The 18,083-nt window shown below is 47.2% G+C and overlaps 1 protein-coding gene across 1 annotated transcript in view; it reads right to left on the bottom strand.

The window, feature by feature from the left end:
* Nucleotides 1-296: 296 nt before the first annotated feature.
* The window catches only part of LOC144791456 (cytochrome P450 2J2-like), a 124,735-nt gene continuing 106,948 nt past the window's right edge, over nt 297-18,083 (bottom strand). The window contains exon 9 of the mRNA XM_078666134.1: nt 297-570. Coding sequence (XP_078522260.1) covers nt 392-570 — 179 coding nt within the window. The 3' untranslated portion in view covers nt 297-391. The remainder of the gene's footprint in view (nt 571-18,083) is intronic.

Below are 18,083 nucleotides of genomic sequence, written 5' to 3'. Positions count from 1 at the left end.
CGCCCCCTAAATTCCCTTCAGGATCAGAACTCAAAGAAAGGCACAATAGCAGAAGAAGAGCAGTCACATTGTACACAAGCTTCCAGGGTTTGCTGTTCAACAAGATTTTGAGACATTCTCTGACGCTTTGCAGTGTATTTTGGCTAGTTATAATTTAAGGCAGATCAAGGCAAAATATGAAATGTAAATGAACATATCTATTTTACAACAGGATTACAAACAATAATAATTCCATTAGATGACTATCATAATGCAAGCACTAACATTAATGCATAAGTTACTTTCATTTTTATCCAATGAGCTATCATATGTAGGTATAAGTGGGCAATAATACTGTAAAATAATTCTTAATCATACATAGGTCTTTCTTCTATCCAGGGCCACCCTCTACCTAGCGGTGTACAACACAGATCTCAAAAGGATGTGGCTGCACTATGCCCCCCAAAATGGTGTCCATGTTGACATTCTTCACTCCCTCTGGTAGCCGGAAGGTGAAGGCCCGAAGGAGGCTTGTGAAGAAGATGAACAGTTCAATCCTGGCCAGCGTCTCCCCCAAACACACACGGTGTCCTGCAGGTGGAAGAAGAGGAGAGCTGGGTCACTTTACTTACTAATGCTTAAGATGCATCATTTGCGAGGTAATATGGCAGGAAGGCCCTTGATGTGGGGCTTGTGGGTAAATAGGAGCTCAGAGTTGTCATCATCATCACCATCATAAAAACTTTTATTCGGTTGCATCATAGCAAAACCATAAAACGTGTAGAAATAAGATATTACGATACATAAAAAAAATAAAAAAAATTCAATGTCTTATACATTTAAAAACTATTATCATAAAAACCATAGTTAACAAGCATTTGCAATGCAATAGGTCTCGCATTTGCGAGTTTAAGCTAATGCCATTGTAAATGACAATGCCTTTTATTTATCTGTTTTGATAATTAACACAAAAATAAAAGGCATTGCAATTTACAATGCCAATATGGAACTGGCTATCGGACCCAATACTTGTTTGATGCATTTACGGATTATGGCTAAATGCCGGGGGAAATCGGGATAGTAATGCAGGATTGAATGAACATTTGCTTTGACGAGTAATAAAAAATATATATGTTAAACAATACGGTGCAAGAGGGGGGTGTTATTTTTATGCAGTACTTAACAGTTTGCCAAAATGGCTGCCGCATAATGAGTCTCAGGAATGCTCAGTCATCAGCGGAAAGAATAAGGACTCTTTAGTTCCACTTAAAACTGCAAGGTCAGTACTCTGTGACTAGGTTTGCCCGCTATAAACCTAATACACTGATAATCTGGCCTCAAAATAATTGACTCCACTTTGGGCATCTCTAGCCATTCATTGCCTGCCCTTTCTTGGTGGACTCGCCCGCTCAGGCCCCTTATGCAGGCGCCAGGGATTTCCAGATTGTACTATATAACCTGCTGTACACATGCCTTCCTGGTGCAGTATTTACAGCCAAGTGGTTTGCTTGTGAAAGTCTTTCTTGCTCCTCAGTAGTAAAAGTACAAAAAAAAAATGCTTTTGCGCTTAAGATGCAACATGTAACGAAACACCACTAGGTTTCCGTTATATGGATGAAATTAAGTACAAACCATAAAGTCCCGATTTTCAGTTCTGAATTAATTCGAAAAATAAAAACAGCACATTTAGCAGCAATCTCGCTCTTGTTGCTAACAACAGCAGAACTATTGGTTGATGAACTGAAGTTTGAACCCGTGTTTTCGGACTGCCAGAATAAGGAATGGTCACCTGATCACCCACACAATGACTCTCTGGTGAGCACGCCTCGAAAACAATACGCATCATGGCTGTGCCGGGCCGCCGCGCTGCCCGCGACGACCCGGAAGCGGTTGGAAAGCCGGCCAATGCCAGCGCGGCCCCAACCGGAAGTCCCGCCCCATCGCGCCGAGAGACAGAGAGAGCTGCCCGAGGAGCCACGAAGGCTCCGCATTGAGTCCCGGTCCCGAGATGGGGGACCGGGTGAAGAGCGGCCGGGCGCATGGGGAAGGCGGGGCACTCATGTGGTGAGAGAGCCCCGCAAAGCGCTACCGCCACCCGGGAGAAGGAGCCGCCGCCGTGCACCGCCAGAACAGGTAAGTTGAGTCAGAGGAGGGGTGAGTGGGGGTGGGGTGTACGCGTGTGTGTGTGTCTGTTTGAGTGTGTTTGTGCGTGCGTCTGTCTGTCTGTGTGCGCGTGTGTATGTTTAAGGGGGGGTGCGTGTGTGTATATGCAGTGTGTGGATGCCTTTGTTTGTGCGCATGCGTGAGTGACGACGTGCGCGCTCACGAGGTAGAATCTCCAGCAGGAGACGCTCGTAACACTCTGCTGTCCACATTCCCCGGAATCCCTGGAAAGTGGCGACATAAGTAGTCTCCCTAGACAGCAAAAAGCTTTGCTTTTTGCTTTCGTCTAGGCGAGACCTAAAAATGATTCATTGAAAATAATGAACAGGAAATTGAATATACAAAAACTCATAATTTACAGCGGATTTTTAAACATGATTTTAAAAAGCAAGCTATGCATTTGGCAATATATTGTGAATCCAGAGACTGCAGAGCCAGATAAGCGGGGCGACATGTTCTCAAACGCATTTTTCGGAGTAAAGGAATGATCCAGCGCTTGTGAGGAAGCTCGTACAATTTACAGAATAGTGTTGCATGCATTGTAGACTGAGATGATATACCATCGCAAGGACGTTTCATTAAGTTTTGTGACCAGTCCTGTTCTTTTGGAAAAGTAACTAACCGAAAAAAGGTATTAAATCGGAACCTAGTCAAAACATATTTTTCGTAATTTGAGAGGTAGAATGTTAAATATGGTTGAATGCCCAGGGCAGTCTGAACCGATAAGATTTGTACATTTGAGGGTTTGCTTACTTCTTGGGTAAGACGAAGTTCTCTGAGATGGGTTAGACATAGTTTTTTCAAGTCTTTCCTAGAGATATCTAACATTGTGGTAGGTTCTAAGAAGTAAGTTGTACAATTCAGGTCCTTGAGGAAATTAGAGACAAACAGAAGCCATGGGATTTTATTCCAGTTTGCCAGAGCCAAGCAGTCGGATATTAATGAACGGGTTAAGTGGCATTGTTGTTTGGTCCAAATACGGTGCCACAGCAGGATCGGCTGACATCTGATGTTATCTGTCAGGTAGTCGATACCCAGTTCAATGTGGCAACCGTATATTGGAGCACTTTGGGGTAATGCCAGTAGATATTTTAGGAACCCGTTCTGAACCATCTGCAGGGTTTCAGTAGGAGCATAACCCCAAACCCCTGCGGCGAAGGTTGCTACGCTATGGCATTTGGCGTGATAGATTTTTAGCAACTCTACTGGGGCAGGTTTACCTAGTTTCCTCGAAAAGGAAACTAGAGCTGAGGTTGCTCTTTGAAAGAGTAGCTTTTTACTTATCATAGCTTGTCTCCAGGATAATCTGTCGTCCTCTAAGATTCCTAAGTAAGGGTATTCCATGGTGCGTTCCAGCCTAACTTGGTCAATAAAGACTGATTTAGGTTTCTTCGCCCTGGGCCCGATATGCATAACAAAAGTTTTATTTTTGTTCACTTTTAGGCCTAAAGAAAGCATAAATTGACAGTATTTATTTGTCTGTCTGAGTAGCTGGTTTAATGTTCTGGCTACAATTACAGAATCATCCGCATATAACAGAGCGGGAATAGGGCGGTGATTGATAGATGGGAGATCCTGACTCCCTTCAAGCATGGCCACTTCCAACCCATTAGTGTATAGGTTGAATAAAAAGGGAGCCAGGACACAGCCCTGTCTAACTGCTTTATTGACGGGAAATGATGGAGATAATTCACCGCCAATACCATATCTGACGCATGCGGTGGCGTCTGAGTAGAGCTCGCGGAGGAATTGAATGAGAGGGGGATCTACCCTCAATTCTTCGAGAATGGACCTCAACTTTGAGTGAATAATGCAGTCAAATGCTGCGCTAAGGTCAACATAGACTAAATACAGGTTACCACCTTTAGCCCCCACGTATTTACCAATTAGAAGGGCTAGGTTTAATGCCTGCTCGACAGTACCAAGTCCCTCCTGGAAGCCATACTGGAGATCTGTCAGAATGTTATTTGTGGACGCCCAGTCCTGTAGGCATTCCAAGATCAACCGACCAGCGACTTTCCCCTAGGAGTCCAGGAGGGAGATAGGCCTGTAACATGCTGGATTATTACGTTCGCCCATCTTGAAGATGGAAGTGGACCATGAGTCTATTAAGCCAGTTTTTGTGACTGCTGCCATGACCTGGGTGACAAGGGGTGACCAAAGTTCCAAACTATGCAAAAAGATATCTAGTGGAACCCCATCCGGGCCGGGGGCCTTACCAGTTTTTGAAGATGACAGCGCATTAATGACCTCCTTATGATCAAAAAGAAGATCAATGGGAAATATCTGGCCCCCTGGACGGTCACCTGCCACATGACCCTCGTTGATGGTATCCTCAGGGGGACCACCAAATATTTTTGAAAAGTGGGCCACCCACTCGTCAGCTGTCACTGCCACATCAAGATGTTAAGAAGATGAGACGTCTACCAGGAAAGGAGATTTTATCGTGCGTCAGAACAGAGAACTGTCATTGCGTTGGCAGCTCTCATGTAATTGGGCCCATAGGTTCTGCTTGATTTCAGCCCTACGATTATGCTGTGCTAGTTCTCGGATGCTTGTTTCCGTTCTGGGAAGGACATGGCTTTTGTAGTTCGGACTGGACTGTTCCCATGGGGCACAGGGTCAGCGCTGATTTGCATATCGCCATTGTCTAACCCAGGGTGGTGTGGAGTGGAAAAACGATGGATTTGGGCCCAGATCTTTGGACTGGGGTGAATGTGTGACATTGATCCACATTCTGTCCATCATTGTTGTGTTTGCAGTTACCGTGCTAGTTTATAGGCCTTTCTAAGTTTAGTGATAGCGGCGCGATCTCTTACTTGACTATGAAGTGCTCTTTTTAAGTCAGATAGGGCTTTACGACAGGCTGAATCAAACCAGCCTGTGTTATCCGGTTTTCTGGATTTTTGGTTACGAGTCAGTTCAGCCCGTATGGTTCTAATAGTTTCCAAGAAGCTAGCTATAATCAGCTGGGGTGAGGAGTCTAGTGCTAAGCAGTTGTTCATCCATGGGGGGGGCTCTAGAAACCACTTTACTGGTAATGGGTACTGGGTCGATTTTAGACCATTTTACAGAGAAACCATTTACTTTGTCCATGGACAGTGTTTGTTGGTTCAGTAAACTAGTCCTAATTTGATGGGGTAAAGCCTTATTAATTAACAGGCTAACACTATTAGGAAAATGGTCGCTACTAATATCTGAGCCTGTTTTAAAGGTTTTCAGTTGTCCCTTTAATATCTGGGAGCATAGAATATAATCGATAACACTTGATAGACCCCTTCCATGAAATGTTGGCAAGAAGTCAACAGGTGGGTCCACAATGTTATTCGCATATTCCAGCTCTAATGAGAAAAGACACTCGTTTAGGCAATTACCTAACTTCGTGTGTGTAAAGTGTGTCAGGGTGCATCCATTTTCATCCTGGAGACCACAGATACCTTTCTCATGGTTGCTACATAATGAAGCATTAAAACCCCCCCCTAAATCACATAGGAAGTAATAGGCATATATTTGTTCCGCTGTTCAGTTAGGAAAGAAGTAATATCAGATAAAAAAAATTCACATTCAGTTAACTGAAGGTTATTATAAAAGTTATCCAAAAAATAGACCATACATTTGTTGAAAGAAACCTTTAGTATTTGAAAATTTTCGCCAAACAGAAGAACATTTATGTCCATGGATGGTAAATTGTTTGCGATGTATACTGCAAGACCTCCCTTGGGTCTTCCAAAAGTTTTGGAGCTAGCCGGGACATGGTATGTTTTATAGCCTAGTATGTGTAGAGGCTCAATGGCCCAGGTTTCCTGCAAACATAATATTTGGTGTACACTGTGTCTAACCATGGTTTGTGATTTATCTTGGAGCGGAGTCCAGCAACGTTCCAAAATAAGACGGAAAGGGACCAAGTGTAATTTGTCGGGTCACTAGTTCCAGGAAAAGATTTGGGAGCTAATGGACCTGACAGTGGATATTGATCTGACTCTGGGACAATAAGATCTGATATAAAGGATACATCGAGAATAAAAGAATTCTCTTGGGGTAAGGCTGCTTTTGCAAACGCTACGGGAGCTACCTTCCCCACGTTACCAGGTGTCTCATTTATTGCAATTATAACGACTGGGGACTCTGGAACGTCAAAGATTATTTTTGAGGGGGAATTCGATGTTTTTGGAATTGGTTTCATCGTCATGTCAGAGCTTACATTCAAAAAGGGAGATCTCAAGAAGCTTAAGGATGGTTGTAGGGGTTGTAGGGGTTTAGGCCCCAAAAGCAGTAGACCCCTGGTTCCCTGACCAGTACGCGATGGTGGTCAATCGACCATTTCTAGACAGTTGAATCTGTTTGCGACTGGTATGCCTCTCCAGCCTGCGGAAAGGGCGGCATCTCTCCCACCATAACCTGACCAATCGACCCAGTCCCTTCTCCTGTCCCAATTTCCTTCTTGGATCCAGTTCCATTCTGGGCCTTCATTATAGCGGGGAGTTGGGGGATAGAAGTAAGAGAGTCTTTTGGTATCAATCCCATCATTAGTTGCTGACATACCCCAAGAGCAAATGTGCTCAACTGTACGTGGGTCATCAAAATTGACTATAACACAGTCTCCCGGGAATTTTTTCTGCTCCGTACCTAACCATGGGACCCTGCGGACCATTGAAACTCGGCTGGCAGAGTATGGTGGTGAAGGTCTGTTGGTAAATAACCAGTGCAGTACTTTATTTCTTAAAGACCAGCCTGGTTCCTCCACATTAGCACTCAGCTCGGGGACCCCTGTCAGAATTACCACATAGGGGCTTGCTTCTGGAGGTAAGTGTATTGGATGCCCACCCCTCCCCCTAGACCTGTTGTTAGTGTTTGTGCTTCTGATGGCTTAACTTGTTTGGGCTTCGGGGTGATAGCGGGGGCTGGCGTTTTTGCTATCACAGGGGCTTTCTTCACCCCTACTGGAGGGGGCTTAGGTTTTACAGTTGTCGCTTCAGTAGCGACTTTTGTGACTTGTGCCCCCGCCTTGGGGGTTTTGTTAATCATTTTTTGCCTCCCTGGTTGTACCAGTCCTGTCCCCTTGGGGATGTTTGAAGTTGTATTCAAGCTGCAATCTGCTTTTCGATCTTTATAAGGGACAGTTCAATAGGTTGCAGATAGGTTTTGACTAGTTCCCCATATCTGGTTAGTAATTGGTTATTTATCCCGCAGACTTTACAGCATCCCCCCATGTTAATGTTTGCACTGATGTTCGCTGAATTCAAGGAGAGGTTAATAAATTCTGTTGGTATAGTGGTTAGCTCTCCCTGTTTTGGACTAACTTGTCCGGCGGCTGAAGTAATGGGTACATCTGGGTGATGGATATGTTTCTTGGGGAGTTTCGCTTTGAGCGATTTCTTTTGATTCTTATGTTTGGGTATAGCGCCCTCCCTCAATCCCCTATTTGGGGCTATCTTGGGGTCTTCCCGGTTCGGGCTCGCAAAGAGAACGTTTTTTTTTTCCAACATCATGGATGATTGCGAGTCCGAGAACTCTAGGGAAGCCGACAGATCAACCCTACTTGGCAGAGTGTGTATATCTGCGTGTACCTCTAACAGGGGCTCGTTTTCCCGTAAGTGCGTAGGTGTCTTTGCTGCAGCTAGGGAACCCAAAGAAGACCGTTTGGCCAAGGCTAAATCCTGCGATACCCTTCGTTCAAGTAGGATTATGCCCTGGTAGATGGCCTCATTAGCCCTAGTTATGTATTGGTCAATAGGGCCAGTTATATGTGCAGCACCCTGTGCGGTTTTACTCCTACTGCCTCTAGTAGTGATGGTATTTGGCAATTAACAATGGCTAGACAGTATAAGAAGAAGATGAGTGAAAAAAGGTATCCAGTCAGGATGAGAAGATATATGTCGCAAGGCAAATGAAAATAGGGTGGCCCAGTCCAGTCTTACCCGGTCTTTAACGGGCTTAAACGGGCCCGCCCTTGGCCCCGGGCTTCGCCCGCGCGCATCCCGCGCGCGTCCCGCGACGCGGGCAGTGACGCTCCGATGTAAGCGCCACCTGGCGCAATTTCCCCGCAGACGGCATCCTGCCGCAAAGTCCTCTGGGGAAAACGGGCCGCCTCAAGCTCTCCCCCACACAGCGGCCGCACAGATGTTCCTGGGGTGCGACGGCGGGAGGAGAGCGAGCGCGGCAGGCAGGACGGCGGTGCCGGCAAAAGAGAAAGCGGGCACGAGTTCAGTAGGCTCCCAAAAGGTTTATGCAGAGTTCACTCCTAGTTCGCCACTAAGGAAAAGCGTCCCCCAGAGTCAGAGTAGTGAGACTACAGTGCAATGAATCCAGACCCCAGGTTTGACTACAGAGAGGCTACAAAGTTCTCCACATCCAGATGTTGAAGCTTATTTACGAGAGGCCTGCGCCTCACACTTTTTTTGACGATCCGGCTTTGCATGCCTAATGGATATGGAGTAAGGCAAGGCAGCACAAAGCGCTTAGTTGCTTTACTCTGCGTCAAGGATGTGTTGTTCCATGGGCATTGTGGTGGGTGTTCCCATGCAACACCATGCTGCCCCAGATTTACAAAATCACGTAACCCTAGTGCAGCTTCAAAACCTTACTCCTCCCCAGAGCAGGCGTAATGAGAAATGTTTTCATTTCTCCTTGTTGTTTCCTCTTTCCATCTGTGCTGTATTCTGCAGCACACATAGAATGAGGAAAATGCCTCGCTGGATGGTTTTTGTGCAGGAATGTGCCCCTTCCTGCACAAAAACAATCCGGCCAACAACACGGACCCATTTGCACCAGGTGCAAGGGTGACTGCGCTGGTGCAAGGCAGCCAAAACTCCACCAGCGCAGTGGGAAAGAACAGAAATGCGCTATATGTCATACATACTGCACTTTCCTGCCCTTTCCTTTTGATGCAGGGCAGCACAGCACAGTGACTTGCTTTGCTGCCCTGAGCCAAAAACTCCTAAATGTGGACCTTTGTGTTTTGGTTTCTTTTCCTTGGCCTCCTCAGGGTTGCGATCCTGTTAACAGTAGGGTTTACTACGCATTTCCTGCAAAAGCCTACATAAAACTATAGGCCAGATTTACTAACATTTTGTGTCATGGTTGCACCACTGTCGTGTCGCATCCTTGACACAAAATGCTAATAGATATTTACAAACCCAGGCAAGAGGCGAATAACCTTGTATGGCTTTATAAAGAAAAATGTAACTCAGTTCAGCAGCTTGTGCTGCATTGCGTTACAATTCATTCTGGGAGGTGATCCATGGGTGGAACATGGCTGTTCCCTTGCACCCACCCATGAATTTCACGCTATCCCAGATTTCCAAAGTTTTATAAACCTGGTATTATGCAAAATCCCTACGCCTCCCAGAGAATGGCGTAACAAGGAGAAACATCTTTTCTCCTCTTTATTTCCTCTTTCTATGTGTGCTGCAATGTGCAGCACACATAGCAAGAGGAAAATGCCTCAACAGATTATTTTTGTGCAGAAAGGTATCCCTTCCTGCACAGAAACAATTCTCCTTGTAACGCAGGCACCCTTGCACCTTGGGGCAAGGGTGCCTGCATCGGCGCTAGGCCGCCTGAAGTGTGCCGTATTTTAGTAGATATAGTGGGCCTCATTTATGAAAAGTGACGCATCGCTGCGTGAAAACAGCGATGCGTCACTTTTCACTGCGCACTCCTTTGCGACACCAATGATGCGTCATATTTAATGTATGACGCATCATGTTGCAAGGAGTTACAGATACGTCAGTATTTCTGACGTATCTGTAAGCGCAAAAGTGACGCATTGCTGGAGTGTGTCACAAAAGTGACGCAACTCCAGCAATGCTCCCTTTCACATGGGGCAAGCCCCATGTGAAAGGGCATGCGTCAGTCTTACGCCTGCTGTGAGGCAGGCGCAAGATTTTGACGCAACGGCGTCCTAAAAGTGACGCAGTGAAATCTCATAGATTTCACTGCGTCACTTTTACGCCCCTTCCTTGCGTCAATACGCCCCCCTTGCATACATTATACCTGGCGCAGGTATAATGTGGCGCAGGGGTTTACAAAGTGACGCATCTACCTAGATGCGTCACTTTGTAAATATGGTGCAACAAGGCACATTATTTACGCTGCTTGTGCGTCACAACAAGTGACGCACTGGCGCCGTAAAAGTGACACATGACTTCATAAATGAGGCCCAGTGTGTTTCTGGTCTCTCCCTTTCACGCAACGCAGCACTTCAAGTTGCATTGATACACTGCGTTGCATGAAAGGTTATTAAATCTTGCCCTCCATTTCTAACTCGCTACTTGTTTTTTAGATCGCGAACATCATGAAGTTAGATTTTCAGATCTTACTGACCACTCAGGTTGCTGGAGGCTTGCTGGAACAGTTGGGTAACAGGAAAGCAAATCCAAGTGTGTGATCCTTTGTGAAAGTTCAAGACTGATAGAGAAGAATTTTGTGAAGTATTGGAAACATAAATCGAAAGGGGGAAGGAGCTGGGCTCCCTGTTGAGACTTGTGAAAAGTGTGAACCGAACAGCAAGGGTAAAAGAGCAAACTGCTACAAATATCACTATTTATGCACTCTTTATAGAAACTTGAACAACTCAGGCCTTCATTCTAGTCAGGCCAGTTCTCCAGACACAATCGAGATTTTCAGTGCAAATCGAGATAACCATCTATACAAAATTACTCCACAGATCTGAAAGTTTCTCAGGTTGGAACCAGACAAACATTCTCTAAGTGTATGATATTTCTGTGGGTAGTATTACTGCATCAAAATACTGTAACCAATACACTACATACATTGCCTTTATCCACACAAACAGTATTACTGCATCAAAATATTGACCAGGGTTCATTTAACAGACCTCTGAAAATGTACAGCTCCTGATGGCTTTTTCAGGACCTAAACTGTTGATGCAGAGGGCATTGCCTTTATGAACACACGCTATAATAGCATATTGAACCCTGATGGTTACACACCTGCCTGTTATGAATCTAATATACATACTTTGCCTGATGGAGAAAGTGTGAAACCTCCAAGGGAGACCCCATGCTCTTAAATGCTTAATAAAAGGCTTAATCTTTTTGTGTCAGTCCTTGCAATCAGAGGGGTCTGGGCGCCATTTTGGAAAAAGGTCAGGGTCTTCATTACACACAAGTGACTCCACATAGCTGCATTATTAGAGCAAGTGCTAATGTCCCATCCCAGGTGTGTCTGCTCTGCGGCACCTCTAAATAGTCCTAGATATAGTGCTTCAAAAATCTTCTCCCACACCTTCAGGGGTGGCTACACTTGGGATGCCTCCTTCAGGGATGAGGCTCCACTTGGGATGCCTCCTTTAGGGATGAGCCTACACTCTGGATGCCTCCTTAAGGGGTGAGGCTACATTCGGGATGCCCCCTGAGTTCCTAGGTAAGTTTAAGCAGTAGTAAGCACTTGCACTGCTGCATCTTCTTTCATTAAAGCAGATGAGGGGAAGGGTTGCAGCAACTGCTACTCCCTGGCTTGAACTTTGATACTCTTGTCACTGCCCTTGGTTTTATATATATATGAGCGGCGCAGGAATGAAGATTGCATTTTTTCTGGCCCACTGTGGTTTTATTTTTTGAACATTGAGACACTGTGAGAGCAGCGCACTGCAGCGTGATTGATTGAACTACATGCACCGTCAAGCACTGGGAGTGCTAACGCTTATCAGGGCAGGTGCAAGTGATTAAAAAGGAATCCTATGCTCGGCGCAGTGTCAAACAAGCCTCTGAGGAAGTGCTCCAATGAGCATGAAACGCGTCAGGCTTTTCATTTCAGACAGGACTTTTGCTCTTTCCACTCTGCGCTGTAACCTGCAATAAAAACGAAAATTGAAACCTACCTGTCTGGTGGCTCTTCGAAGTGGGGTGACCTGTATTTTGGATGTTTAACCGGCCGGTCCCGGTCGGGAAGAGCCCCATGCCCACAGGGTGGTTCATGCTGCAGCTAATGGTGAGCAGCGCGAACATCACAGGAAGGTCGTGTTGCAGGTGGGCATGAGCGGCGCAGGAATGAAGATTGCATTTTTTCTGGCCCACTGTGGTTTTATTTTTGAACATTGAGACACTGTGCGAGCAGCGCACTGCAGCGTGATTGATTGAACTACATGCACCGTCAAGCACTGGGAGTGCTAACGCTTATCAGGGCAGGTGCAAGTGATTAAAAAGGAATCCTATGCTCGGCGCAGTGTCAAACAAGCCTCTGAGGAAGTGCTCCATTGAGCATGAAACGCGTCAGGCTTTTCATTTCAAACAGGACTTTTGCTCTTTCCACTCTGCGCTGTAACCTGCAATAAAAACGAAAATTGAAACCTACCTGTCTGGTGGCTCTTCGAAGTGGGGTGACCTGTATTTTGGATGTTTAACCGGCCGGTCCCGGTCGGGAAGAGCCCCACGCCCACAGGGTGGTTCATGCTGCAGCTAATGGTGAGCAGCGCGAACATCACAGGAAGGTCGTGTTGCAGGTGGGCATGAGCGGCGCAGGAATGAAGATTGCATTTTTTCTGGCCCACTGTGGTTTTATTTTTTGAACATTGAGACACTGTGAGAGCAGCGCACTGCAGCGTGATTGATTGAACTACATGCACCGTTAAGCACTGGGAGTGCTCACGCTTATCAGGGCAGGTGCAAGTGATTAAAAAGGAATCCTATGCTCGGCGCAGTGTCAAACAAGCCTCTGAGGAAGTGCTCCAATGAGCATGAAACGCGTCAGGCTTTTCATTTCAAACAGGACTTTTGCTCTTTCCACTCTGCGCTGTAACCTGCAATAAAAACGAAAATTGAAACCTACCTGTCTGGTGGCTCTTCGAAGTGGGGTGACCTGTATTTTGGATGTTTAACCGGCCGGTCCCGGTCGGGAAGAGCCCCACGCCCACAGGGTGGTTCATGCTGCAGCTAATGGTGAGCAGCGCGAACATCACAGGAAGGTCCTGTTGCAGGTGGGCATGAGCGGCGCAGGAATGAAGATTGCATTTTTTCTGGCCCACTGTGGTTTTATTTTTTGAACATTGAGACTCTGTGAGAGCAGCGCACTGCAGCGTGATTGATTGAACTACATGCACCGTCAAGCACTGGGAGTGCTAACGCTTATCAGGGCAGGTGCAAGTGATTAAAAAGGAATCCTATGCTCGGCGCAGTGTCAAACAAGCCTCTGAGGAAGTGCTCCAATGAGCATGAAACGCGTCAGGCTTTTCATTTCAAACAGGACTTTTGCTCTTTCCACTCTGCGCTGTAACCTGCAATAAAAACGAAAATTGAAACCTACCTGTCTGGTGGCTCTTCGAAGTGGGGTGACCTGTATTTTGGATGTTTAACCGGCCGGTCCCGGTCGGGAAGAGCCCCACGCCCACAGGGTGGTTCATGCTGCAGCTAATGGTGAGCAGCGCGAACATCACAGGAAGGTCGTGTTGCAGGTGGGCATGAGCGGCGCAGGAATGAAGATTGCATTTTTTCTGGCCCACTGTGGTTTTATTTTTTGAACATTGAGACACTGTGAGAGCAGCGCACTGCAGCGTGATTGATTGAACTACATGCACCGTCAAGCACTGGGAGTGCTAACTCTTATCAGGGCAGGTGCAAGTGATTAAAAAGGAATCCTATGCTCGGCGCAGTGTCAAACAAGCCTCTGAGGAAGTGCTCCAATGAGCATGAAACGCGTCAGGCTTTTCATTTCAGACAGGACTTTTGCTCTTTCCACTCTGCGCTGTAACCTGCAATAAAAACGAAAATTGAAACCTACCTGTCTGGTGGCTCTTCGAAGTGGGGTGACCTGTATTTTGGATGTTTAACCGCCCGGTCCCGGTCGGGAAGAGCCCCACGCCCACAGGGTGGTTCATGCTGCAGCTAATGGTGAGCAGCGCGAACATCACAGGAAGGTCGTGTTGCAGGTGGGCATGAGCGGCGCAGGAATGAAGATTGCATTTTTTCTGGCCCACTGTGGTTTTATTTTTTGAACATTGAGACACTGTGAGAGCAGCGCACTGCAGCGTGATTGATTGAACTACATGCACCGTCAAGCACTGGGAGTGCTAACGCTTATCAGGGCAGGTGCAAGTGATTAAAAAGGAATCCTATGCTCGGCGCAGTGTCAAACAAGCCTCTGAGGAAGTGCTCCAATGAGCATGAAACGCGTCAGGCTTTTCATTTCAAACAGGACTTTTGCTCTTTCCACTCTGCGCTGTAACCTGCAATAAAAACGAAAATTGAAACCTACCTGTCTGGTGGCTCTTCGAAGTGGGGTGACCTGTATTTTGGATGTTTAACCGGCCGGTCCCGGTCGGGAAGAGCCCCACGCCCACAGGGTGGTTCATGCTGCAGCTAATGGTGAGCAGCGCGAACATCACAGGAAGGTCGTGTTGCAGGTGGGCATGAGCGGCGCAGGAATGAAGATTGCATTTTTTCTGGCCCACTGTGGTTTTATTTTTTGAACATTGAGACACTGTGAGAGCAGTGCACTGCAGCGTGATTGATTGAACTACATGCACCGTCAAGCACTGGGAGTGCTCACGCTTATCAGGGCAGGTGCAAGTGATTAAAAAGGAATCCTATGCTCGGCGCAGTGTCAAACAAGCCTCTGAGGAAGTGCTCCAATGAGCATGAAACGCGTCAGGCTTTTCATTTCAAACAGGACTTTTGCTCTTTCCACTCTGCGCTGTAACCTGCAATAAAAACGAAAATTGAAACCTACCTGTCTGGTGGCTCTTCGAAGTGGGGTGACCTGTATTTTGGATGTTTAACCGGCCGGTCCCGGTCGGGAAGAGCCCCACGCCCACAGGGTGGTTCATGCTGCAGCTAATGGTGAGCAGCGCGAACATCACAGGAAGGTCCTGTTGCAGGTGGGCATGAGCGGCGCAGGAATGAAGATTGCATTTTTTCTGGCCCACTGTGGTTTTATTTTTTGAACATTGAGACACTGTGAGAGCAGCGTACTGCAGCGTGATTGATTGAACTACATGCACCGTCAAGCACTGGGAGTGCTAACGCTTATCAGGGCAGGTGCAAGTGATTAAAAAGGAATCCTATGCTCGGCGCAGTGTCAAACAAGCCTCTGAGGAAGTGCTCCAATGAGCATGAAACGCGTCAGGCTTTTCATTTCAACCAGGACTTTTGCTCTTTCCACTCTGCGCTGTAACCTGCAATAAAAACGAAAATTGAAACCTACCTGTCTGGTGGCTCTTCGAAGTGGGGTGACCTGTATTTTGGATGTTTAACCGGCCGGTCCCGGTCGGGAAGAGCCCCACGCCCACAGGGTGGTTCATGCTGCAGCTAATGGTGAGCAGCGCGAACATCACAGGAAGGTCGTGTTGCAGGTGGGCATGAGCGGCGCAGGAATGAAGATTGCATTTTTTCTGGCCCACTGTGTTTTTTTTTTTGAACATTGAGACACTGTGAGAGCAGCGCACTGCAGCATGATTGATTGAACTACATGCACCGTCAAGCACTGGGAGTGCTAACGCTTATCAGGGCAGGTGCAAGTGATTAAAAAGGAATCCTATGCTCGGCGCAGTGTCAAACAAGCCTCTGAGGAAGTGCTCCAATGAGCATGAAACGCGTCAGGCTTTTCATTTCAAACAGGACTTTTGCTCTTTCCACTCTGCGCTGTAACCTGCAATAAAAACGAAAATTGAAACCTACCTGTCTGGTGGCTCTTCGAAGTGGGGTGACCTGTATTTTGGATGTTTAACCGGCCGGTCCCGGTCGGGAAGAGCCCCACGCCCACAGGGTGGTTCATGCTGCAGCTAATGGTGAGCAGCGCGAACATCACAGGAAGGTCGTGTTGCAGGTGGGCATGAGCGGCGCAGGAATGAAGATTGCATTTTTTCTGGCCCACTGTGGTTTTATTTTTTGAACATTGAGACACTGTGAGAGCAGCGCACTGCAGCGTGATTGATTGAACTACATGCACCGTCAAGCACTGGGAGTGCTAACGCTTATCAGGGCAGGTGCAAGTGATTAAAAAGGAATCCTATGCTCGGCGCAGTGTCAAACAAGCCTCTGAGGAAGAGCTCCAATGAGCATGAAACGCGTCAGGCTTTTCATTTCAAACAGGACTTTTGCTCTTTCCACTCTGCGCTGTAACCTGCAATAAAAACGAAAATTGAAACCTACCTGTCTGGTGGCTCTTCGAAGTGGGGTGACCTGTATTTTGGATGTTTAACCGGCCGGTCCCGGTCGGGAAGAGCCCCACGCCCACAGGGTGGTTCATGCTGCAGCTAATGGTGAGCAGCGCGAACATCACAGGAAGGTCGTGTTGCTGGTGGGCATGAGCGGCGCAGGAATGAAGATTGCATTTTTTCTGGCCCACTGTGGTTTTTTTTTTTGAACATTGAGACACTGTGAGAGCAGCGCACTGCAGCGTGATTGATTGAACTACATGCACCGTCAAGCACTGGGAGTGCTAACGCTTATCAGGGCAGGTGCAAGTGATTAAAAAGGAATCCTATGCTCGGCGCAGTGTCAAACAAGCCTCTGAGGAAGTGCTCCAATGAGCATGAAATGCGTCAGGCTTTTCATTTCAAACAGGACTTTTGCTCTTTCCACTCTGCGCTGTAACCTGCAATAAAAACGAAAATTGAAACCTACCTGTCTGGTGGCTCTTCGAAGTGGGGTGACCTGTATTTTGGATGTTTAACCGGCCGGTCCCGGTCGGGAAGAGCCCCACGCCCACAGGGTGGTTCATGCTGCAGCTAATGGTGAGCAGCGCGAACATCACAGGAAGGTCGTGTTGCAGGTGGGCATGAGCGGCGCAGGAATGAAGATTGCATTTTTTCTGGCCCACTGTGGTTTTATTTTTTGAACATTGAGACACTGTGAGAGCAGCGCACTGCAGCGTGATTGATTGAACTACATGCACCGTCAAGCACTGGGAGTGCTAACGCTTATCAGGGCAGGTGCAAGTGATTAAAAAGGAATCCTATGCTCGGCGCAGTGTCAAACAAGCCTCTGAGGAAGTGCTCCAATGAGCATGAAACGCGTCAGGCTTTTCATTTCAAACAGGACTTTTGCTCTTTCCACTCTGCGCTGTAACCTGCAATAAAAACGAAAATTGAAACCTACCTGTCTGGTGGCTCTTCGAAGTGGGGTGACCTGTATTTTGGATGTTTAACCGGCCGGTCCCGGTCGGGAAGAGCCCCACGCCCACAGGGTGGTTCATGCTGCAGCTAATGGTGAGCAGCGCGAACATCACAGGAAGGTCGTGTTGCAGGTGGGCATGAGCGGCGCAGGAATGAAGATTGCATTTTTTCTGGCCCACTGTGGTTTTATTTTTTGAACATTGAGACACTGTGAGAGCAGCGCACTGCAGCGTGATTGATTGAACTACATGCACCGTCAAGCACTGGGAGTGCTAACGCTTATCAGGGCAGGTGCAAGTGATTAAAAAGGAATCCTATGCTCGGCGCAGTGTCAAACAAGCCTCTGAGGAAGTGCTCCAATGAGCATGAAACGCGTCAGGCTTTTCATTTCAAACAGGACTTTTGCTCTTTCCACTCTGCGCTGTAACCTGCAATAAAAACGAAAATTGAAACCTACCTGTCTGGTGGCTCTTCGAAGTGGGGTGACCTGTATTTTGGATGTTTAACCGGCCGGTCCCGGTCGGGAAGAGCCCCACGCCCACAGGGTGGTTCATGCTGCAGCTAATGGTGAGCAGCGCGAACATCATAGGAAGGTCGTGTTGCAGGTGGGCATGAGCGGCGCAGGAATGAAGATTGCATTTTTTCTGGCCCACTGTGGTTTTATTTTTTGAACATTGAGACACTGTGAGAGCAGCGCACTGCAGCGTGATTGATTGAACTACATGCACCGTCAAGCACTGGGAGTGCTAACGCTTATCAGGGCAGGTGCAAGTGATTAAAAAGGAATCCTATGCTCGGCGCAGTGTCAAACAAGCCTCTGAGGAAGTGCTCCAATGAGCATGAAACGCGTCAGGCTTTTCATTTCAAA

The sequence above is a fragment of the Lissotriton helveticus genome, chromosome 11 (genome assembly GCF_964261635.1).
Source record: "Lissotriton helveticus chromosome 11, aLisHel1.1, whole genome shotgun sequence".
Classification (NCBI taxonomy): domain Eukaryota; kingdom Metazoa; phylum Chordata; class Amphibia; order Caudata; family Salamandridae; genus Lissotriton; species Lissotriton helveticus.
This window is presented reverse-complemented; position numbering and strand designations above follow the sequence as displayed.